Source organism: Staurois parvus, unplaced genomic scaffold (genome assembly GCF_062004578.1).
Source record: "Staurois parvus isolate SC_StPar_1 unplaced genomic scaffold, SC_StPar_1.0 ptg000574l, whole genome shotgun sequence".
Taxonomy (NCBI): Eukaryota; Metazoa; Chordata; class Amphibia; order Anura; family Ranidae; genus Staurois; species Staurois parvus.
In genome coordinates this window covers 6,527,748-6,552,436 of record NW_028318370.1, presented here as the reverse complement: position 1 = coordinate 6,552,436, position 24,689 = coordinate 6,527,748, and the positions used below count along the sequence as shown (strand labels likewise).

Genomic DNA, 24,689 nt, shown 5'->3' with positions numbered 1-24,689 from the left:
TACCACCAGGGAGGTTAAAATGAATGGAAAATGCACTAAAAATGCAGTAAAAACTAAGACAGCACAGATGCAGATAACGGTGCTGATACCAAGTATCTTCGTCAATATTCGTACTCAAGAGAATACTAACGATAACTTGACCGATACTTTGCTGTGCGATTTGTGTTAATGGACGCAAATTGCGCTGCAAAGATTAGAATGCGACCTGAACAGGAATGCGATTCCTTTCCAAATTGCATGCAGTTTCCCCACTGCTCCTGTGTGAGCCCAGGCTTGTCATCAGGGCTGTGGATAAGGGGGTACCACCAGTCCTCCTGTACGGGGCCCAGGCCAGCAGGGGGGGCCCAGACAGCTGGGTGATTTGGAATTAGGCAGGGAGGGTGATTGGCACGGCAGGGGTGCAATTACTGGAACCGATCCCCTGTATGGTTCTCTCTGCAGCAGCTGAAAGCTGACGACTTCTCCTCTCCCTCCAACTAGCTTTCAGCTGCTGTAGGGGATCAGTAATTGCCCCCCACCGCACCCATCACCCTTCCTGTGCACCATACGTTTCTCCATGCTACCCAGACACCCCCCATGTGCCCCCACCCCCGCAGTGTTGCTGGTTTCCCTCCTCTCTTTCCCACCGGCACAATAGGATCCTTCAGGATGGAAAGTGGGGGAAGGGTCCAGTAAATATGTCACATTTACCAGCCCCGTCGTTTCCTAAATGAACACAATGAGTAATCGGTACCAATCACTCACTGTGTTCATTCATAACTGAAGCCTAGAAAACAGTTTTTTTTAGGGGGGTCCTGTCAGGTTGGCTGTATGGGGTCCTATGGTTTCTAACAGCAGCCCTCTTGTCATAGCCCAATTTCGCACAGGAGCGGTGCGGGAAACCTTCCAGCAGCTGACCAATCAGTCAGTCAAGTACTCTCCGATACCAAGTACTAATACTTTCCAATGCGATTTGCATTAATGAACACAAATTGCACCGCAAAGATTAGGATGCGATCTGAAAAGGAATGCGATTCTTGTCCAAATCCAATGCAGTTTCCCCACTGTTCCTGTGTGAACCCAGACTTGTCATAGCCCGAGTCCGCACAGGAACGGTGCGGGAAACTTCCCAGCAGCTGACCAATCAGATGCCGTCTAGCCCGAACTGTCATCGCTGCAAGGAGTGGAAAAAAAGTGGCGGAGATTTCAAATCCCCACCGCTTTCTCTCTCCTACCACTGACACTCAGCATTGGATTCCTACGGGAAGTTTCCCACACTACTCCTGTGTGCAGCGGTGTATTTAGGTTTTTTGCTGTCCTAGGCAACACAAAAATCGGACACCCCTCCTCCCCAGCGTAGAGAGCCTGACATCGACCAACACTAGACCCCCTTCCCCCTTCTCCGCGGAGAGAGCCTGAAAGTGACCAACAAAACCCCTGCCCCATCACCCCCCCCCCCACCCGGGGGTCAGTGCTGCCCCCCTAAAAAAATGCCGCCCTAGGCAACTGCCTTGTTCGCCTTGTGGTAATTATGCCCCTGCCTCTGTGAACTCGGGCTATGACAAGTCTGGGTTCACACAGGAGCAGTGGGGAAACCGCATGGGATTAGGACAGGAATCGCATTCCTCTTCACACCACATACTATTCTTTGCGGTGCAATTTCCATCCATTAACACAAATCGCACCGCAGAGTATCGGTACTTGTACTTGCCAATAAAAATAGGGCAGCACAGTGGTTAGCACTTCAGCCTGGCAGTACTCGGGTCGTTGGTTTGAATCTTAACCACGGCACCACCTGCCTGGAGTTTGCATGTTCTCCCTGTGCCTGCGTGGGCTTCCTCCAGGTACTCCAGTTTCCTCCCACACTCCAAAGACATGCTGGTAGGTGAATTGGCTCCTGTCTAAATTGTCCCTAGTATGTGTATGTATGAATGTGAGTTAGGGACCTTAGATTGTACACCCCTTGAGGGTTAGGGACTGATGTGAATGTACAATATATATGTAAAGCGCGGCATAAATTGATGGCGCTATACAAGTACCTGAAATAAATAAAATAAATTAAAAAAACAGTATTAGTGCATCCCTAGTAAAAACATATCAAAAACACACCAAAGTTGCATCACATGTCCATGTTTCACAGGAGTCAGGCATCCAGAAGATGCACTGGAAACAGCAAAATCACATATGCTTTTTAGCACATTTTTGCTACAGTGCAGCATAATAGCAGCTTTATGCAAAATAATCTCCTAGATTGTAAGCTCCCAGGATCAGGGCCCTCCTATCCCTCTTGTATTGAACTGTATTGTTGCTGTATTGTCTCCCGTTATATTGTAAAGCGCTGAGCAAACTGTTGGCGCGATATAAATCCTGTATAATAATAATATATAAATCCTGTATTATAATAATAATATATAAATCCTGTATAATAATAATAATAATATATAATAAACAAAAAAGTTTTGCCTTTATTCTACTGTAAAGTTCCCCTCCACAAAAAAGTGTGTTTAACCCTTGCCATGCAGAAGAGGTCCCACTACAAGGGCCATATTTAAATGTCCTCAATTTCAGCTTCAGGAACCCCCCGGTCTAACTGTCCTGGAGGTACAGTAATAATACGGGAACTTGTAGTTCATCTGGCGTGCCCCATAGAGCCGCTCTGCGGGGTAGGGTCAACCTAGCCAGTGTGAAATAACATTTTTACAGCGTTCTGCTTCCATTGAGACGAGCCTGAAAAATTACAACGCTACACGCAAGCACACAAAGAAAATAAATACTATCCAGAGCCGCCCAATCGATATTCAGTCACCGCAAGCCACAGGAGGATTCAAAATCAATGGCCGCGATGCCACTGAGATTACACTCACTATTGACAATTCCGTGTAGCGCTGTATTGTGTGCAGTGAAATGAAGTTTTAATAATGACAGAAAGGATACATTCCTCTTTCCTGGGGACAGGGAGATGACACATGCTCTCCAGCGGTGCCGACACGCAATTTTCACCGCCGGGAAATAGAAATAAATATTATTTTAATATCTGACACCGGCTCTTTTGAAGGAACAGCCGGGGGAGGCTATTTATGGCCTTTTCTACGTGCAGTTCGTGGCAAACATGGCTAATTTAAAGCTGTTCGTTTGTCGAACTACAAGATCTTTCACGTCTTATCAGATACAGTATATGGGCAAAATATAAAAATATATGACCATCACTATATAGCCTCCCTCCACCCCTTCTCCAAATGATTGAGTTCAGGTGTTTCTAGTGAAGGGTAATGTTAATGCTACAATATACAAAAACATTTTGGACAATTGGGCTCTTGTGGTGACAGTTTGGGGAAGGCCCTCTTCTGTTCCAGCATGACTGTCCCCTGTGGACAAAGTCAGCGTCATAAAGACATGGTTTGATGAGTTTGGTGTGGTGGAACTTGAGTGGCCTGCACAAAGCCCTGACCTCAACTCTACTGATAATCATCTATAAAGACATGGTTTGATGAGTTTGGTGTGGAGGAACTTGAGTGGTCTGCACAAAGCCCTGACCTCAACCCTACTGATCACCATCTATAAAGACATGGTGTGATGAGTTTGGTGTGGAGGAACTTGAGTGGCCTGCGCAAAGCCCTGACCTCAACTGTACTGATAATCATCTATAAAGGCATGGTTTGATGAGTTTGGTGTGGAGGAACTTGAGTGGTCTGCACAAAGCCCTGACCTCAACCCTACTGATCACCATCTATAAAGACATGGTTTGATGAGTTTGGTGTGGAGGAACTCGAGTGGCCTGCACAAAGCCCTGACCTCAACTCTACTGATAATCATCTATAAAGACATGGTATGATGAGTTTGGTGTGGAGGAACTTGAGTGGCCTGCACAAAGCCCTAAAGTCAACTCTACTGATAATCATCTATAAAGACATGGTATGATGAGTTTGGTGTATTATTATTATTATACAGGATTTATATAGCGCAAACAGTTTTCTCAGCGCTTTACATTATAGTGGGAGACAATACAGTAACAATACAGTTCAATACAAGAGGGATTTGAGGGCCCTGCTCCTTGGAGCTTACAATCTAGGTGTAGAGGAACTTGAGTGGCCTGCACAAAGCCCTGACCTCAACTCTACTAATAATCATCAATAAAGACATGGTTTGATGAGTTTGGTGTGGAGGAACTTGAGTGGCCAGCACAAAGCCCTGACCTCAACTCTACTGATAATAATATATATCATCTATAAAGACATATATATAATCATCAAGTCATCTATATAATCATCTATAAAGACATGGTTTGATGAGTTTGGTCTGGAGGAACTTGAGTGGCCTGCACAAAGCCCTGACCTCAACTCTGCTGATAATCATCTATAAAGACATGGTTTGATGAGTTTGGTGTGGAGGAACTTGAGTGACCTGCACAAAGCCCTGACCTCAACTCTACTGATAATCATCTATAAAAGACATGGTTTGATGAGTTTGGTGTGGAGGAACTTGAGTGGCCTGCACAAAGCCCTGACCTCAACTCTACTGATAATCATCTATAAAGACATGGTTTAATGAGTTTGGTGTGGAGGATCTTGAGTGGCCTGCACAAAGCCCTGACCTCAACTCTACTGATAATCATCTATAAAGACATGGTTTAATGAGTTTGGTGTGGAGGATCTTGAGTGGCCTGCACAAAGCCCTGACCTCAACTCTACTGATAATCTATAAAGATATGGTTTGATGAGTTTGGTGTGGAGGAACTTGATTTGCCTGAACAAAGAACTGACCTCAACTCTACTGATAATCATCTATAAAGACATGGTTTGAATACAGCCAAGGGGTTAACATGATTTTGAATGTGATTGCCTAATTCTGAACACAGCTACATCCCCAGTTATAAGAGGGTGTGCACACTTATGCAACCACATTATTTTAGTTTTTTGTGTTTACTTGCCTCCCTAGACGATTTCAGTTTGTTTTTCAATTGAGTTGTACAGTTTATAGGTCACGTTAGAGGTGGAAAAAGTTCTGAAATGATTTATCCTTGTCTAATTTTTTTACATCACAGAAACCTGACATTTTATCAGGGGTGTGTAGACTTTTTATATCCACTGTATGTAGAAAGTCACCTGTCTCACTTTCACATTTATGACAAATAGGAGTGTCTCTCTTATGAATTTTAAACAAAAGGGCCGGGGTGTAATACTTTCTATGCAAATAGTGGAATTGAATTAGCCTATCTTTGGCTGAAATCACTGGCCCTGAGTGTGAATTGAACAACCCAATTTTCAGAGGTGAGATCAGGGATATCTCCCAACCACTTATTCTGAATCCTCAATAGGTAGGAATCTGGTTTACCCATCAGCAAAGAGTAATAGGATGGTATTAACCCTGTTTAGTCTGGATGAAGGAGGACCTACTCAGGTGTTGAATTAGTAAGGCAAACATTACAGTGACCAATTTGTGCTACCGCAGTTGTGCATAGCAAAAGGACCAATGCATTGGAATACGCAACTCCTAATGCAGTGGCACAAAAAATTTCAATGTGCCCCATTCTTACAGTTGGTGTAGATAATTTAACCCTCGGCTTGCCCATAGTTGATCACAGGTGAGAGAGGCAAAATGTCCTAGGCGTGGATTATGCCACAGCGGCTGATAAGGGGAACAAATATGATTTTGCTCAGCTCAGAAGATAGAACACTGCCTATAACTATGGAGGGACATACGGAGAATAGAAGTACTCCTGGTAATATGCAAGGATTGCCTAAATAACAGATTGGATAGCGTTTCATAAGAGGAGACTATAGCAGCGTCCGTTGCGGTTGCAGCGTTGTTCAGTTGTGGAAACATTCACCAGTGTACATATATAAGCTGAGCAGCATAATAATACAAATGTAAATTATGAAGCGGCAAACCTCCTCTATTAGTAGGTAATTGTAGAGTGGTCAAGTATACTCTGGGGGGTTTAGGATACCACATGAAGGATGGAAGAATGGAATCAAGTTATTGGAAGTTTGTTTTGGGACAAAAACTGGTGAATTGGCTAAATTATATAAAAATTTAGGGAAAAACATCATCTTAACCACTTGCCGATCGCAGATAGCCAAATGACGGCTTCACTGCGGCCGCCAGTTCTGGGAGAGCGTCATATGACATCCTCCCAGAACGTGCTCTCCTGCACGCCCCTGGGGGCACACCCGGCAAACTCTGTGATCGCTGTGTCCTACGGACATGGCTGATCTCATGATGTGGTAAAAGGCCAATCACAGCGGACTCTTACCATGTGATCAGCCGTGTCCAATGACACAGCAGATCACCGGTAAATGCAGTTGCCCGTTATTGGCTGCACTTTCCTTACGCTGTCACAGTGTGAGGAAAGTACTGCCGATAACTGGCAATTGTCAGAGGAGGGATCGGCACCGATCATCAGGGCAATGATGATCAGTGCCCTTATGATCAGTGCCCAGCAGTGCCACCCACCAATGCCGCCCACCTGTGCCCAGCAGTGCCGCCCATCTGTGCCCAGCAGAGCCACCCACCTGTGCATAGCATTGCCACCCACCTGTACCCAGCAGTGCCACTCATCAGTGCTGCTCAACAGTGCCACCCATCAGTACCCAGCAGTGCCGCCAGTCAGTGCCCAGCAGTGCCGCCAGTCAGTGCCCAGCAGTCCCGCCAGTTAGTGCCGTCAGTGCCGCCTATCAGTGCCCATCATTGTTGCATATCAGTGCCAGCTCATCAGTGCTGCCTGTCAGTGCCCATAATTTTTGCATATCAGTGCCACTTATCAGTGCCCATCAATGCCCGTCAGTGCTGCCAATCAGTGCCCATCAGTGCTGCCTAATCAACACACATCAGTGAAGGAGAAATTACCTGTTTGCAAAATTTTATAATAGAAAGAAAGAAAAACAATTTTTTTTTCAAAATGTTTTCATTTTTTGTTTATAGTGCAAAAAATAAAACACCCAGCGACGAGTACATACCACCAAAAGAAAGCTCTAATTGTGTGAAAAAAATTATAAAAATTTCATATGGGTGCAGTGTTGCATGATCGCGCAATTGTCAAAGTGGGACATCGCTGAAAGCTGAGAATTGGCCTGGGCAGGAAGGGGGTATAATTGCTCGGTAGGCAAGGGGTTAAATAAGTTCACCCTTCCTAGTAAGGACAAGGGAAGCTTAGTCCATTGAGTGACCATTGTACGGAAGGAGGAGATGCAAGGTGCTAAATTGTTGTCAATTTCTATCCCTAGGTATCTAAATTTAGATGTGAGTTGTAATGGGCAGTCGGAGGGCAGACTAAATGAGGGGATCTCATCTATGAGAAACAGATTGGACTTAGACCAGTTCACTTTAAAACTTGAGTATCTCCCAAAATATTGACATTAAGTGCAGTGGTCCGAGGGTCCGAGATATACAATAACATAACATACGTTAGTGGCTTGGTCTTCCAGAGTACCAATTGGAATTCCCTGAACCAGAGAGGAAGTCCGGAGAAATTCCACTAATGGTTCGATGGTGAGTGAAAACAGAAGGGGTAAAAGTGGGCACCCTGCCTTGTGCCCCAACATATTGCAGAGGAATCAGAAATTACACCATTAACCCCAATGTGAGCTTGTGACTGGTTATCTAAGATACATATCCATGTAAGGAACCCTTCCCCAAAACCGTATCTCTGTAGAATCAGAAATAGATAGGGCCATTCTATGGAATCAAACACCTTATGTGTATCAAGCAATATCAGAACCCGAGGGGAATCTGTGGCTCCCAGCATCTGGAGAGCAGTAAAAAGTCTACGAAGATTAGTATATATAGAGCAGCCAGGAATAAACCCCATTTGGTCGGACTTTACAAGGGAAGCTATAACAGCATTAACCTCCCTAGCAGTCTGATTATGTCAGTATTTCTGTGCTCAAAGTGGTACTTTTTTTGCATGAAAATATGTTGTTTATTTATTGTAGGCCTGTAATTTTTAGGAATAACTAATTGAAATCTGTCCGAACAAGAGTCTAGTAAACATCCCGGGTATGATAAAACTTGAAACACGAAAGCATAAATTATAATATAATAATCATAAAAAATAATAACAGTAAATGTAATTCAATAATATAATCAAACCAAAAACACTGAAATGTGAAATAGAGCGCCAAGTTCGCACATCGCTGAGCAAAGTCGCAGAATCGTTTTCAGTGTCTGATGAGGAATTTCCCCCACGAATCATTATCACTCAATTCTGCAAGTGGTTCTGATTTACTATCGCTGTTCTCTAGCCGGTCTAAAACCGCTTTTGACCTAAAGGGACGCTTTTTGGACGCCATGGACGTTTCTCAGTTTCCAGGCAGAAAGAACAGCAAAAATGCAGGCAGGGCGCAGGACAAAGCACTCGGGACAAAATGTATGTGAAATGGTTGGATACAGGAATGTAATAAGATTAGATTTTAGTGTATTTAGTGAATGTCACATTTTTAAATTTCCCGCCGGTTCCGTCCCCCGTATGTCCCGACGTCGCAGGGAATGGAACCCGGAAGACGGATGCTGGCATCGGCTGGAGGACATTACAGGGGACACTGCAGGAGGGACATCGCGGGAGCGCAGGACAAGGTAAGTGCAGAAGAGATCGCGGAGCAGCGCTGCAGTGTATTCCCGAGTGTAGCTCGGGGTTAGCGCTTGTGGTGCTGAAACTTTACCCCGAGCTACACTCAGGAATACCGCCAGGGAGGTTAAGGCGGAGAGCCAGGATTTTGGAAAGTATTTTGAGGTCTATATTAATTAAAGATATTGGCCACTACGATTCACAAAAGTTCAGATTTATGAAGCTTAGGAATTAACACTAATCAGAGCCTCCTGCATTGAAGGGGGTAATATCTTGTCCTCCTTGATGGCTGCATAAAGAGTAGTTAATCGAGGCTCAAGATATTCCCTATGGGCCAGACACCACTCGATAGAGAGGTCATCCAGACCTGGGGTTTTATGTTTATCAAAGAGGCCCAATGTTTTATCTATCTCCTCAGAGGTAATTGAACTGTCTAGAGACAACCTGTCCTCCACAGAAAGAGGATCTGAGGTTAGTTTTCCAATATGTTTTGAACAACCTACCTGCCGAGTTCCTTCAAAAACTGTGTGCAAGTGTATTTAGGAGAATTGATGCTGTTTTGAAGGCAAAGGGTGGTCTCACCAAATAGCTGTTGCGTCACAATTGAGTCCCTGGGAGTCACTGCTGGAAACAGAATTGCTCCACAGTACCTGCAGCTACAGAAGTCAGTGAGGACAAGTATTAAAGCGGTAGTAAATGCAGACAAAGAAATTAAAAATCCTGGCCCCTTGCAAGGTAATTTCATAATGTGTTAGCATACATTGCAAAACAGCACACTATGAAATACTTACCTTAAAACAAAGCCCTCCAGAAGAGTGTTGTCACTGCTGACAGGGCTTCCATCTTCACTTGATCTTCCTCCAGGTTCACAGGCTCCAGCAGTTTGAATGGCTTGGCCGCAATGAGCTCACTCTTACGCATGCCGTCCCTTCAGAGCCCATATGTGACGTCACCAGCTGTAGGGACAGTGAATATCTCCTAAATGATGCATGTTAGAGATATTCCTTGTACCTACAGGCAAGCTTTAATAAAGGCGTTTACCTTTAGGTACAAGTGTCCCAGCCATATTTACACCGCGTTCCAAATTATTATGCAAATTCTATTTAAGTGTCACAAAGATTAAATATTTTGTTTTTCAGTGTAACTCATGGATGGCATTGTGTGTCAGGGCTCTTTTGATCACTGAGAACAATCTCGGACACCTGTGATAATTAGATTGGCCGGTGAGCCCAATTTAACCACTTGCCTACCAGGCACTTATACCCCCTTCCTTACCAGGCCAATTTTCAGCTTTCAGCGCTGCCGCACTTTGATTGACAATTGCGCGGTCATGCAACATTGTACCCATATGAAATTTTGATCATTTTTTTCTCACAAATAGAGCTTTCTTTTGGTGGTATTTAATTGCCACTGGGCGCTTTACTTTTTGCGCTATAAATAAAAAAGTGCAAAAAATTTGAAAAAAAAAAAAAAGTTTATTTGTTTCTTTTATAAAATTTTTCAAACAGGTATTTTTTCTCCATCACTGATGTGCGTTGATGAGGCAGCACTGATGGGCACTGATAGGTGGCACTGATGGGCACTGATAGGCAGCACTAAAGGGCACTGATAGGCAGTACTAATGAGGTGGCACGGATAGGCAGCACTGATAGACAGCACTAATTAGGGGTCACGGATAGGCGGCACTGATATGCAGCACTGATAGGCGGCACTGATAGGTGACACTGATTATGGGTACTGATAGACGGCACTGACTGGCATCACTTCTGGGCACTGACTGGCACAACCCCTGGGCACTGACTGGTGGCACTGACTGGCAGCACTGCTGGGCTGCACTGGTGGGTGGCACTGGTGGGCAGCACTGGTGGGTGGGCACTGGTGGGCGGCACTGGTGGGCACAGGTGGGTGGCACTGGTGGGCACAGGTGGGTGGGCACAGGTGGGTGGCACTGCTGGGCACATGTAGGTGGCACTTCTGGGCACAGGTAGGTGGCACTGCAGAGTGGCACAGGTGGGTGCACTGCTGGGCACAGGTGGGGGCACTGCTGGGCACAGGTGGGTGCACTGCTGGGCACGGGTGGGCGGAGCTAGTGGGCGCACTGCTGGGCGGAACTTGCGGGTGTCACTGCTGGGCACCGATCATCAGGGCACTGATCATCAGTGCCCTGATGATCGGTGCCGATCCCCGCTCTGACAACTGCCGGTTCTCGGCAGTACTTTCCTCACGATCTGACAGCGTGAGGAAAGTGCAGCCGAGAACCGGCACTTGCATTTCCCTGTGATCAGCGTGTCATTGGACACCGCTGATCACGTGGTAAAAGGCCGGTATGATCGGCCTTTTACCACATCTCGTGATCAGCTGTGTCCGTAGGACACAGCGATCACGGAGATCGCCGGGTGCGCGCCCCCTGGGGCGCGCAGGAGAGCGCGTTCTGGGGGGACGTCATATGACGTCCACCCAGAACTGGCCGGCCGCAGTGCAGCCGTCATTCGGCTATCTGTGGTCGGCAGGTAGTTAAGGAAAAACTACTAAAGGAGGGTGTTCCACATTATTAATCAGAGCACCATTTTCAGGCAATATGGGGAAGAAAAAGGATCTCTCTGCTGCCGAAAAGAGTGAAATAGTTCAATGCCTTGGACGAGGTATGAAAACATTAGATATTTCACGAAAACTTAAGCGTGATCATCGCACTATGAAGAGATTTGTGGCTGATTCAGAGCACAGACGGGTTCGTGCAGATAAAGGCACATTGAGGAAGATTTCTGCCAGATCCATGCATCGGATCAAGAGAGCAGCTGCTAAAATACCATTACATAGCAGCAAACAGATATTTGAAGCTGCTGGTGCCTCTGGAGTCCCACGGACATCAAGGTGTAGAGTCCTCCAGAGTCTTGCAACTGTGCATAAACCTTCTATTCAGCCACCACAAACCAATGCTCACAAGCAGAAACAGCTACATTGGGCAGAAAAATACATGAAGACTAATTTTCAAACAGTCCTGTTCACTGATGAGTGACATGCAACCCTGGATGGTCCAGATGGATAGAGTAGTGGATGGTTGGTGGACGGCCACCCTGTTCCAACAAGGCTGCAACGTCAGCAAGGCAGTGGTGGAGTCATGTTTTGGGCTGGAATCATGAGAACAGAGCTGGCCGGCCCCTTTAGAGCCCTCGAAGGTGTAAAGATGACCTCTGCAAAGTATGTGGAGATTATGGCTGACCACTTTTTTCCCTTGTACAGAAGGAAGAACTATGCTTTCCGTAATAAAATCATCTTCATGCATAACAATGCACCATCTCACGCTGCAAAGAATACCTCTGCATCAATGGCTGCTATGGGGATAAAAGGAGAGAAAGTCATTGTGTGGCCTCCATCCTCCCCTGACCTCAATCCTATTGAGAACCTTTGGAGCATCCTCAAGCAAAAGATCTATGAGGGTGGGAGGCAGTTTACATCCAAACAGCAGCTCTGGGAGGCTATTCTGACATCTTGCAAACAAATTCAAGCAGAAACTGTCCAAAAACTCACAAGTTCAATGGATGCGAGACTTGTGATCTGCTATCAAATAAGGAGTCCTATGTTACAATGTAACGTGACCTGTTCAAATGTTTAAAAAGTTAAAATGTTGTTAAAAGTTTGATTGAAATAGCTTTTGATTTCAGTAAATATTCTGCAAACACAACTAATGACAATTTTTAGTTCTTTACAACCTATAAAGTGTTTTGAAACTTACTGAGCGGAATAATTTGGAACAAAAATCCTGTTATCATTAGGAGGTTTGTTCAATAAAATGTGAATTGTACTCTTATAGTTGATAACATGAGAATTATGCTGACTGTTATTTACATCAATTATTTAGGTAAATGAGAAAAATATCATTTGCATAATAATTTTGGTGTACTATGGTTTTAAAACTATTATTAATATTGTCCATTGCGTGGCCATGGGTTCATTTTAAATATGGACTTTAAGGGCTCGTTCACACTTGATTTAATTTCTAACTCTTGCCAAACGCCCCTATGGCGTTTGACAGGCAGTTGGGAAGCCTTTTTAACGCTCCTCAAACGCTCTATGCGTGGTTTTGAGGCATTTGATAGGCGTTTGCCAACCGTTAAAACCGCACCACAAACGCCTATAGTGAAGTTAAATGATATTAGGGCTCCGCAAATGCCTCACAACCGCGTCGCAAACGCCTGCCAGGCATTTGAGGAGCGGCACCATAGCCTTGAATGGGAGGCTTCAACTCCTCCTGACTCGACATGAGGCATCAATTTTGCCGCGACGCAATGCGACTAGACGCTAATGCTTAGTGTGAACAGCACTGTGTGCTGCCATGTGCAGAATACGCCTGTCTGACGCCTGCTGACAAAGCTAGTGTGAACGTAGCCTAAATGACATGACTATATCCTTAGCAAATCTGTATATATCTTGCGAGCCAAACAGTATGTGACAAATAGCCACCTTGTGGCACAACTCAGGACAAAAATATATGTCCTTGATATTACTGGATCGCAAACACCCAACACATAACTACCACTGTGTACACAAATTATTTCATCATCTTGTGTTGTGCTCCTTATTAAATTATAGTGACAATACCCCCTGATGAAGCCACGTGACCAGTGGCGTAACGCGTAGGGGCGGGGCTGCAAAGTCACTCGGAGAGAGCCGGAATATTACACGGACGGCAGGTGCATGACTCAATGGTCGGCGGAGGACACGCTACATTTTGGATTGCCGCATACCGTCTTCACTATATGTGAGTGTACTACTTGGAAGGAATAAAGCAGTGTTTTAAAAAGATAAAACACTATGTCTGGCATTTTTTTCCTGCATGTGGAGAAAAGCATGGAGAGGAGAGTATAGGGGTCTGTATCACTGTGAGGAGTGATTAACCCCAGAGAGGATAATCAGCTCTAAAGGATATTCCTGCTCCGTAATTTAAACAGGAGAAAATTCTAACAAGCAGGTCCCAAAGGAGGTGGACCAAAAGTGTATATAGCCTAATTGCAGGCATATCAGGAGGTGAGCTTACATCTGCACTAATTGGAGGATTCACAAATATTTTTATCACGGATTCACAATCAGTCACAGATTCAAGATTTTTAGGACACAGAGTCACTTTACATATATTTTCATGATTAATGGGACTATGCTTTTGCACTAAAAATTAATTTATTTATTTTATTAGTATTTATTCATGGTAATTTTTATATTTTGTCACTAAATTATGATTCACAATTAATCATTATTTATTATATAATCACGAATATGGATTAATATTATACTTTTTTATATATTAAGTTATTATTCTATATATGAATTTATGATTATTTATGTTCAGGTAACTTTTTTTATATTTGAATATTATGTAATATAATATTCACTTTGTCACTATAATTTAATAAGGAGCGCAACACAAGATGATGAAATGACTATATCCTTGCTTTCCATGCGATTCAACAACAACCACACCTGAAATTTGTATAAAGTTATATTTATTTAAAATTTCAAATCAATTTTGTGCAATCTCAGACATATAAATATTTCAACATTTTCATACCATTAAAAAAACTTTTTTTTTTGGATTAGTGCTTGGAAGATCCTTAAAGCTTCAACAATTTTATGCTGTCAGCGATAATTTCTTAGTGATTTTAAAGCAAAGAGGGGTCATCGAGACCTCAAAAAATAAAACCTGCTACAATGCAATTCCCTTTCTCGTGATACTTTCTTCATACAAAGTGCATTGCTTGCTGTTTTGTGACCCATTAGAACACAAAAACAGAATCATAAAAAAAAACTGTCAAGGGAAGACTTGTTCCTGTTTTTTCAAGAGACGACTTGACACAAGTTGATGAGGTAAGTGGTCTTGTGGCACAAAGCTGATGAGGTAAGTTTAAAGAGGTTTCCCAACCTAAGCAGTGTTATGGGGAAACACCAAGTACTCTGACTGCACTGCAGTTTGACTATTGGACCTAAACTAATATGGAAGCTCCCAGACTTGACAGAAGGCACTTATGATCTTAGAAGTAAGCCACTGCAAGCCAACAGAATTCACTGGACTTAAAGCTGAGCTCCAGCCAAAAATAGTAGAGAAAAATAAATAGGCCATTAAAAAATAAAATAACAAAACTGACTCTTGTTGCAATATTCACCTTCAATACAGAGAATTCCTCTGTAGCAACGTCAGCATCATTCACATCTCACTACCTCTGAGCCTACAACATCCTGGACCCATCCCCAGTCTGTGTTTAGACAGTAAAGGAGCAGAAGCACAGAGATGAGGTCATCTCTCTTTCACTCTGCTCCCTGTCAGCAGGCAAGGATTCAGATCAGTTACTCTACGGTTCTGTTGGGGACCCCGATGTAAGGGCAGGCTATACTATGCAAGGGGGCTATGGAGTGATGGGGGGCTTCTGATATGAAAGGTGGACTCTGATGTGATAGGGGGGGACTCTGATGGGGACCCTGATATGTGCGGGAACTCTTATAGGGACCATGATCTAAGGGGGGGGGGGGGGGGGGCTCTAATTTTAAATTATTTATTGTAGTTTGTCTATTCATTCAATTAAATTTTCATTATTTAATTCATAAAAGATTTTTTTTTTGGCTCGCCAATGTTTGTAATATATATGATGTGGTCCTCACACTGAAAAGTTTGGAGAACTCTGCTCTAGTAGTAAAAGATTCTGATATTTGACCCCGTTATGCACTCTCTAGTGTCGGGAGATGAGGTATGAGACAGGCCAAACATTTGATCCCTGCAACTCTTGCTACAAATAATAGAAGCAAAGCTAAATATTGGTGCAAATGCAAAATGTTCATTAGTAAGCCAACAAAATGATGAGGAATTAAATGGTATCTAAAGCCAAATACGCTTTTTTCCCCATTTTGGACAGAGTGAGGAAATGTTTAAATCCTGTGTCAGGTATATATTGCTGTCAGTGTCCCTGCTGGGAGGGTTCACCCTCTATATTTGACCTGGTGACCATTATCACCAAGACAGAAACTGAAGGAGAATCCAGACTTTTGAGCTAACATCAGATGTATTCTGCTACCAGTGACATCTCTACCCAGAACCAGAATGACCCCATTCCTACTGAAGCCAACCTCATAAGGCCTGATTGTGACGGGAGTTACTTTAGGTGGGGGGCCCATGGAACACAGCTCACTTTGGAGAGGTGGGGAGACCCCTGTCTCAGCTCCCCATATCCCTCTTATGTGTAAATCACCCTGTGCCTGTTAGGGGTACAGGGTGATCTGTCCAAATATTGTGTGGGCTTTGTCTCAGACTGTGTAGACATGTTTAGGAGATAGGTGGGGGTTGTTGATTGTTTAATGTTATGTATATTAGCTTAGTGGGGGGGGTCTCCAGCAGCCCTCCCTCCTGATGGGATTGTCTGCTGGTGTGAAGTTTGAATACCTGCTTGTCTCTTGTTACTAAATGTAGATTGCCCCACCCTGTGTCACTATGCAGGGAGGGGGATTGTCCCCTAAGTGTATATATCTTGTATCTGTGTTCAAATAAACTAGTCTACCTCCTGGTTTACTTCAAGACTGGTGTCGTCTAGTCTTGTATGGTCGGCCGTGGTGTCTGTGGTCGGTGTTCGGACAGGGAAGTGGTATTCTAATGGAAGTACTCAAGCGCAGTCTGGGGTCAGTTCCATTACACTGACCCCTCATAGGAAGGTATGAGGGACACATCAAACTAGGTACTTTAGAGGTTAGCCACATCCTGATTGCTATACCCCATGTACCCAAAGTCGATTCATTTCTCTATAAGCCTTTCAGAAGCTATGAATTTCCTATCAACAATATACAGTCACTATCTTAACCCTTATTAATGGTAAAGAGGATTCTCTTCACATTCAAGTTAGCAAAATGACACCATAAGATAGAAGCGTAAAGCGTATAACAGAGGCAAGATTGGTAGATAGGTAAAAAGGCACATCGGTATTGGAGCACATGGAAACATATCCTCAATCTTCAGAGAGCCCAAACCTGAAAGAGAAGAAGAAATTCAATATAAAAAGCTGCTATGACTAATCAGAGCACATCAGAAATGATCACAGAACATGAATCAAAGGAATTTCAGAATAAAAACGAAGAGCCATTCTGTGGAATAAAGTCTGTCTCTAACTGCCTCGGATCTACCATGGTTTCGGGTCCTGAGGATGCTGGTCTCCCATTGTTGTCTTTTGGCTAAACTCAATGGACAGGTGTCTTTTTTCAACCCAAATACTATACTATATGACCACAACTTGAAGGATCCTTGACCACCGCAACATCCAGCCATAACATTATTAGCAGTCACCTAATATTGAGTAGGTCATCCTTTTTCTGTGAAAACCACCCTGACCCATTGAGGCATGGACTCCACTAGATAAAGCATCTCACTGTCTCCGCCGGATTGCCTTCTGGTGCATCCTGGTGCCATCTCTTCCCTGGGTAAGTGACACACACACACCCAACCATCCACATGATGTAAAAGAAAATGTGATTCATCCGACCAGGCCACCCTCTTCCATTGCTCCGTGGTCCAGTTCTAATGCTCACGTAGCCATTGTAGGCACTTTTGGCTGTGGACATGGGTCAGCATGGGAACCTTGACTGGTCTGCAGCTATACAACCCCATACACAACAAACTATGATGCTCTGCGTGTTCTGACACCTTTCTATCAGAACCAGTATTAACATTTATGAGCTACAGTAGCTCTTCGACAGGATAGGACTACATGAGCCAGCCTTCATTCCCCATGTGCATCAATGAGCCTTGGCTGGTCATACCCTGTCTCCAGTTTTTCTTCCTTGGACCACTTTTGGTCGGTCCTGACCACTGCAGACCGGGAACATCTCACAAGAGCTGCAGTTTTGGAGATGCTCTGACCCAGTTATCCAGCCATTACTTGTCAAAGTCACTCAGATCCATACACCTGCCCATTTTTTCTGCTTTCAACAAATCAACTTCAGGGACAACATGTTCACTTACTGCCTAATATATCCTAAACTCTTTTAGATGCCATTGTAATGAGATTATGAATGTTATTCATTTTACCTGTCAGTGGTCAGAATGTTATGGCTGATTGGTGTATGTGGACATCTCTCCAAATTTTTGATTTGAAGTGTTACCAATGAAGGTTAATGTCAATGTTGCAGCATACAAAGGCATTTTGGACAATCCTTGTGGTAACAATTTGAGGTAGACCCCTTACTGTTGCTGCATGACTGTGTCCTGTGTACAAAGATAGCTCCATATACAGTAGACTTGGTTTGCTCATTAGTTAACGACTTGCCCTCCAGAGGATTTACCCCCCTACCTGACCAGGCCATTATTTGCGTTACTGCGCTGCGATACTTTAACTGACAATTACACAGTCATGCAACGCTGCACCCAAATTAAATTTACGTCCTTTTTTTCCCCACAAATACAGCTTTCTTTCGGTGGTATTTGATCACGTGCGCAAAGTAAAAAAATTAAAAAAATAAAATTTCATCATAAATTTAGGACAAAATGTATTCTGCTACATGTCTTTGCTAAAAAAAAAGCCCAATTCGTGTAAATTAATTGGTTTATGTGAAAATTAAGTTTACAAATGGTGGTATATATATATATTTTTTACTAGTAATGGCGGCGATCAGCGACTTATAGTGGGACTGCGGTGGGCATTCTGACATCGGGGGGACCCAGTGACACCAATACAGTAATCGGTGCTAATACAAAGCACTGACACTGTACTAATGGCACTGGGCAGGAAGGGGTTAACATCTGGGGAGATCAAAGGGTTAACTGTGTGCTGTTAAACAGTATGCTGTGTGTGTGCTTTCCACTGTAAGCACACTGCTTTGTATGGCTGTGCTATGCAGAGCCATACAAAGCAGTGTGCAGGAGCTGACAGGGGAGATAACTGTATTGTTTACATACAGTTCTCTCCCCCGTCGGTAATACTCGGCGATCACCGGGTGCCGGTGAGTAATCAATGGCCAGGACCTGGTGAATGACAGCCGAGGCCGCTAATGGTGGCGCAGGTAGGGTGCACGTGCACACGGCTCGTACGCAATCCCTACCCAGAATTGCAAAATCACGTATATATACACATTGCATATACTGTTATACACCTTATGTAGGGAGGTGAAGGAGAGGTGGAGGAGCTGGGCCCGCACAGACAGCAATTACACATTCCCAGAAGATGACACGGCTATGACATATAAGGAGGAAGGGGGCTGTGCAGTGAATTGACACTGTTCTCAAACATTAAAATTTGCTAGCAAGTTTATAGGCACATTGCAAGTCAATTAGAAAAAATATTTATGGAAAAGAAAAAGACTTATAAATGTGGCTTAGCCACTTGTTTTTACCACCCCCCGGGCTGCTCATCTGAAAGACCCCTAACTTCGCTACCGATGGATCAAATCTTGGTTGGTTTAGCAGGGGCTGGCTGAGATTATGTATGGGCAGGCTGGTTGTAATGATGTCGACATCCAGCCTATTGGATTTTTTCCATGAAATCACTGCCGGCAGCTATAGCCACCAGCATTGATTAGTGTGTTCTGTCGGTGGGGAAGGCTGCCTACTGGCAGAATACAATAGCACTGAGGGCGGATTCCCCCAGCAACACAGAAAATCAAGATATGTTCTTTACTTCTTCCCATGGTGGAAATGTAGGAAAAAAAAAATCTCACAAGACATTTGAGGAGCCTGGCGTGGCCTGAACGTCTGTGCAATGCATCCAAAATACTCAATGATATAAATGCATTAACAAGCAGTAAAGGTTGCTTTTTAATTCCACAACTTTAAGAGCCCTTAGGGCTTCCTCACACTAGTGGTTGGGGGGTGCTAAAATCCCAAGCTTAAATCGCACTTTTACCTCCCCCAAACTTCTCTCCCTATAACTGCAGAGGCAGCCAGGTATGTACACGTGTGGCCATGATGCTTTGCTTCGCGGCTGCGTTGGGATATATACTCCCTGTCTCTTTCGATTGGGTAAATTGGGCGATCAGCAACCGCATGCAGTTGCGGTGTGCTAGGGTGGGATCCAATGGGTTTAAATGGGTAGTAAGGAGATGATACAATGCCTCCTCACCGCCTGTCAAAAGCTCTCTGAAGAGTGATCTGAACGCGGATTGCTCTTTAACCTCTTCACGCCTGCCAAACGCAAATGTGCGGCCTCCCGGCGTCTGGGTCTAGACACCGAGCGGCTGCACATTTGCGTTCTATTAAAAAAGAACATACGTGCTGAGATTGTGCGCCATGTGTGCTCCCAGCACGCATGTCCAGTACTCACGGAAAGTTCCCGATCTCCACTTTCGATCGGGACCTTTCCCGATCATGTGACCGCTGTGCTGACGCGTTACGGCGGTCATATTACCCTAAAACCCCACCCGTCCCACCTCCCGGCTTCTGAAACTCTTAAAGGGCCGAGAGGCGCCGGCGTGAAAGGGTTAAGAATAATGGACTCTTTCATTATTCATCAAGCAATGGACTTTACATTGTGACTTTTTTTTTCTACCATCCTACTTTTTTCTCTTTTTTTCTATCTTGTTTTCATTATCTTTTATCTCTTGATCTTTATCTTAAAACCAGAGAGAGGCATTTAAACCTGATAATCATTTTTAAACCATCTGTATATATGTACAGTGGGGATCGAAAGTTTGGGCACCCCAGCTAAAAATTTGTATTAATGTGCATAAAGAAGCCAAGGAAAGATGGAAAAATCTCCAAAAGGCATCACATTACAGATTAGACATTCTTATAATATGTCAACAAAAAGAAAGATCTGGCAGACACTGGAGTTGTGGTCACTATTCCGCTATAAAGAGATACTTGTACAAATATGGTCTTCATGGAAGAGTCATCACAAGAAAACCTCTTCTACGTCCTCACCACAAAAATCATCGTTTGAACTTTGCAAATGAACATATAGACAAGCCTGATGCATTTTGGAAACAAGTTCTGTGGATCGATGAGGTTAAAATTGAACTTTTTGGCCGGAATGAGCAAAGGTACATTTGGAGAAGAAGGGGCACAGAATTTAATGAAAAGAACCTCTGTCCAACTGTTAAGCATGGGGTTGGATCAATCATGCTTTGGGGTTGTGTTGCAGCCAGTGGCACAGGGAACATCTCACAAGTAGAAGGAAAAATGGATTCAATAAAATTTCGGCAAATTTTGGATGGTAACTTGATGCCATCTGTGAAAAAGCTGAAGTTAAAGAGAGGATGGCTTCTACAAATGGATAATGATCCTAAACACACCTCGAAATCCACGGGGGATTACATCAAGAGGCGTAAACTGAAGGTTTTGCCATGGCCTTCACAATCTCCTGACCTCAACATAATTGAAAATCTATGGATAGACCTTAAAAGAGCCGTGCGTGACAGACAGCCCAGAAATCTCAAAGAACTGGAAGACTTTTGTAAGGAAGAATGGGCAAAGATACCTCAAACAGGAATTGAAAGACTCTTGGCTGGCTACAAAAAGTGTTTACAAGCTGTGATACTTGCCTAAGGGGGCAGTACAAGATATTAACTCTGCAGGGGGCCCAAACTTTTGCAGACGCCATTTTTTTGTTTTCTGTTATTTTGAAAGTGTAAATGATGGAAATAAAATCTAACTTTTGTTGACATATTATAAGACACATTAATACAAATTTTTAGCTGGGGTGCCCAAACTTTTGATCCCCACTGTAACTGCTGAGGTGAGATGCTACCAATGGCTTTGCATAGCATAACTTATTGGGTGTCTGAGTATTTGCACACTGATGCTCAGACTGGGTAGAATAAGTTGAGAATATAATACTTTGGGTGGCTTTCTCACGGCGGTCACATGATCCTAACCCCGCCCCGCCTCCCGGCTTCTAAAACCCTTAAAGGGCCGGGAGGCGCCGGCACGAAGTGGTTAAACAGCAAAGCACGTGTGAACGAGCCCTTAGACTAGGTTGACATTGCTGCTGTTGGTTGTATGGTGGTATCGTAGCTGTTCCCGCACCCACAGCCAAAACGAGCTGCTCTGTAGAGATGCGCGGGGCTGCCATTCATTCTTACTGGCACCCCCTCATTTGCGGATGCGGGAATCGCAGTGAAATTGCATGGTGTGATTTGGAAATGGTGCAAGAACCATTTTTTACAGGAAACGCAGACACAGCAGCCCATTCAAAGGAAAAGTCGCAAACCGGCCACAGTATGAACCTAGCCTTGGTGTCTAGGCCTTGATGATGATAAATACAGTGAGGAGCAGTTGAGTAGTTTAGCGAAAAGAAACCGAGTAGGTTTGACACCACAAATATCCTACGTGTTGTCAGTCCACAATGCCATCTTCTTTTTACTTGTACTTTTCTGTACCTGCAGGATCTTAACAGGAAAAAATATTGTGAAATATGCATGTGTTGCAGAAATGTACTACATATGTTTTTTTTTTTTTTTATTGCATTGACGTAGTGTATGCTTAAATAGCTTAGTGGGCTTATGAATTCACTGTCCATGTCCTTTATTGTTTACACCTCCACTTCACTCCTGTTTACAGAACCTAATGGACAAAGCCAGCAAAACATTAAAATGATCTCAAAACCTTTTTATCATTATCGCATTTCTTTATCACTTCCATATAACATCAATAAAAAAGCACCTTTATCTCAACAAAGACTTTTTCAATAAAAAAAAAAACACTATAGAGGTGTGTACTGAAAACAGTTCTTGTTAAGGCAAAAATGCTTTTATTGATGTTGTATAGGAAGAAAATAAAGACAGGAGATGATGATAAAAAGGTTTTGAGATTGTTGTATTGTTCCGATGTCTATGTCTTTTGTTTTCTGTTCCAGCCCTTGTGCACAAAGTCATTTCCATAAAGTCATGCGTTGACTGGTTTGATGTGGAGAAACATGAGTGGACTGTACAGACCTGACCTCAATCCTACTGATCACCATCCATAAAGACATGGTTTGATGGATTTCGTGTGGTGGAACTTGAGTAGCCTGCTCAGAGTCCTGAACTCAACCCTACTAAACACCACTAATAAAGACATGGTTTGATGGATTTGGTGTGGAGGAACTTGAGTGGCCTGTACAAAGGCCTGACCTCAGCTCTACTGATCATCATCCATAAAGACATGGTTTGATGGGTTTGGTGTAGGAACTTGGTGGCCTGTACAGAGTCCGGACCTCAACCCTAATGAACATCATCCATAAAGACATGGTTTGATGGATCTCGTGTGGTGGAACTTGAGTAGCCTGCTCAGAGTCCTGAACTCAACCCTACTAAACACCACTAATAAAGACATGGTTTGATGGATTTGGTGTGGAGGAATTTGAGTGGCCTGTACAAAGGCCTGACCTCAGCTCTACTGATCATCATCCATAAAGACATGGTTTGATGGGTTTGGTGTAGGAACTTGGTGGCCTTTACAGAGTCCGGACCTCAACCCTAATGAACATCATCCATAAAGACATGGTTTGATGGATCTCGTGTCGAGGAACTTGAGTAGCCTGCTCAGAGTCCTGAACTCAACCCTACTAAACACCACTAATAAAGACATGGTTTGATGGATTTCGTGTGGTGGAACTTGAGTAGCCTGCTCAGAGTCCTGAACTCAACCCTACTAAACACCACTAATAAAGACATGGTTTGATGGATTTGGTGTGGAGGAACTTGAGTGGCCTGTACAAAGGCCTGACCTCAGCTCTACTGATCATCATCCATAAAGACATGGTTTGATGGGTTTGGTGTAGGAACTTGGTGGCCTGTACAGAGTCCGGACCTCAACCCTAATGAACATCATCCATAAAGACATGGTTTGATGGATCTCGTGTGGTGGAACTTGAGTAGCCTGCTCAGAGTCCTGAACTCAACCCTACTAAACACCACTAATAAAGACATGGTTTGATGGATTTGGTGTGGAGGAATTTGAGTGGCCTGTACAAAGGCCTGACCTCAGCTCTACTGATCATCATCCATAAAGACATGGTTTGATGGGTTTGGTGTAGGAACTTGGTGGCCTTTACAGAGTCCGGACCTCAACCCTAATGAACATCATCCATAAAGACATGGTTTGATGGATCTCGTGTCGAGGAACTTGAGTAGCCTGCTCAGAGTCCTGAACTCAACCCTACTAAACACCACTAATAAAGACATGGTTTGATGGATTTCGTGTGGTGGAACTTGAGTAGCCTGCTCAGAGTCCTGAACTCAACCCTACTAAACACCACTAATAAAGACATGGTTTGATGGATTTGGTGTGGAGGAACTTGAGTGGCCTGTACAAAGGCCTGACCTCAGCTCTACTGATCATCATCCATAAAGACATGGTTTGATGGGTTTGGTGTAGGAACTTGGTGGCCTGTACAGAGTCCGGACCTCAACCCTAATGAACATCATCCATAAAGACATGGTTTGATGGATCTCGTGTGGTGGAACTTGAGTAGCCTGCTCAGAGTCCTGAACTCAACCCTACTAAACACCACTAATAAAGACATGGTTTGATGGATTTGGTGTGGAGGAATTTGAGTGGCCTGTACAAAGGCCTGACCTCAGCTCTACTGATCATCATCCATAAAGACATGGTTTGATGGGTTTGGTGTAGGAACTTGGTGGCCTTTACAGAGTCCGGACCTCAACCCTAATGAACATCATCCATAAAGACATGGTTTGATGGATCTCGTGTCGAGGAACTTGAGTAGCCTGCTCAGAGTCCTGAACTCAACCCTACTAAACACCACTAATAAAGACATGGTTTGATGGATTTGGTGTGGAGGAACTTGAGTGGCCTGTACAGAGTCCTGACCTCAACCCTACTAAACATCATCCATAAAGACATGAGTTGATAGGTGTGGTGTGGAGGAACTTGAGTGGCCTGTACAGAGTCCTGACCTCAACCTTATTGATAATCATCCATAAAGACATAAGTTGGGCGTCTGGTGTGGAGGAACTTGAGAAGTCTGCTCATATACCGACGACCTATGCCGACGACACACAAATCTATCTCTCAACCCCCCACCTCACCCCCTTGGTCTCAGCCCGAATCACACACCTACTGAGCGACATATCAGACTGGATGTCGCTCCACTTCCTTAAATTGAACCTCTCCAAAACCGAGTTTCTTGTCTTCCCCCCAGCCCGGACACCACCCCCCATTGATTTCTCCGTCACATCCAACAAC

The 24,689-nt window shown here is 44.0% G+C and overlaps 1 protein-coding gene across 1 annotated transcript in view; it reads right to left on the bottom strand.

Moving 5' to 3' along the window:
• Positions 1–14,023: 14,023 nt before the first annotated feature.
• CREG1 (cellular repressor of E1A stimulated genes 1) overlaps positions 14,024–24,689 on the bottom strand; it is a 46,186-nt gene continuing 35,520 nt past the window's right edge. The window contains exon 4 of the mRNA XM_089691939.1: positions 14,024–16,543. Coding sequence (XP_089548065.1) covers positions 16,522–16,543 — 22 coding nt within the window. The 3' untranslated portion in view covers positions 14,024–16,521. The remainder of the gene's footprint in view (positions 16,544–24,689) is intronic.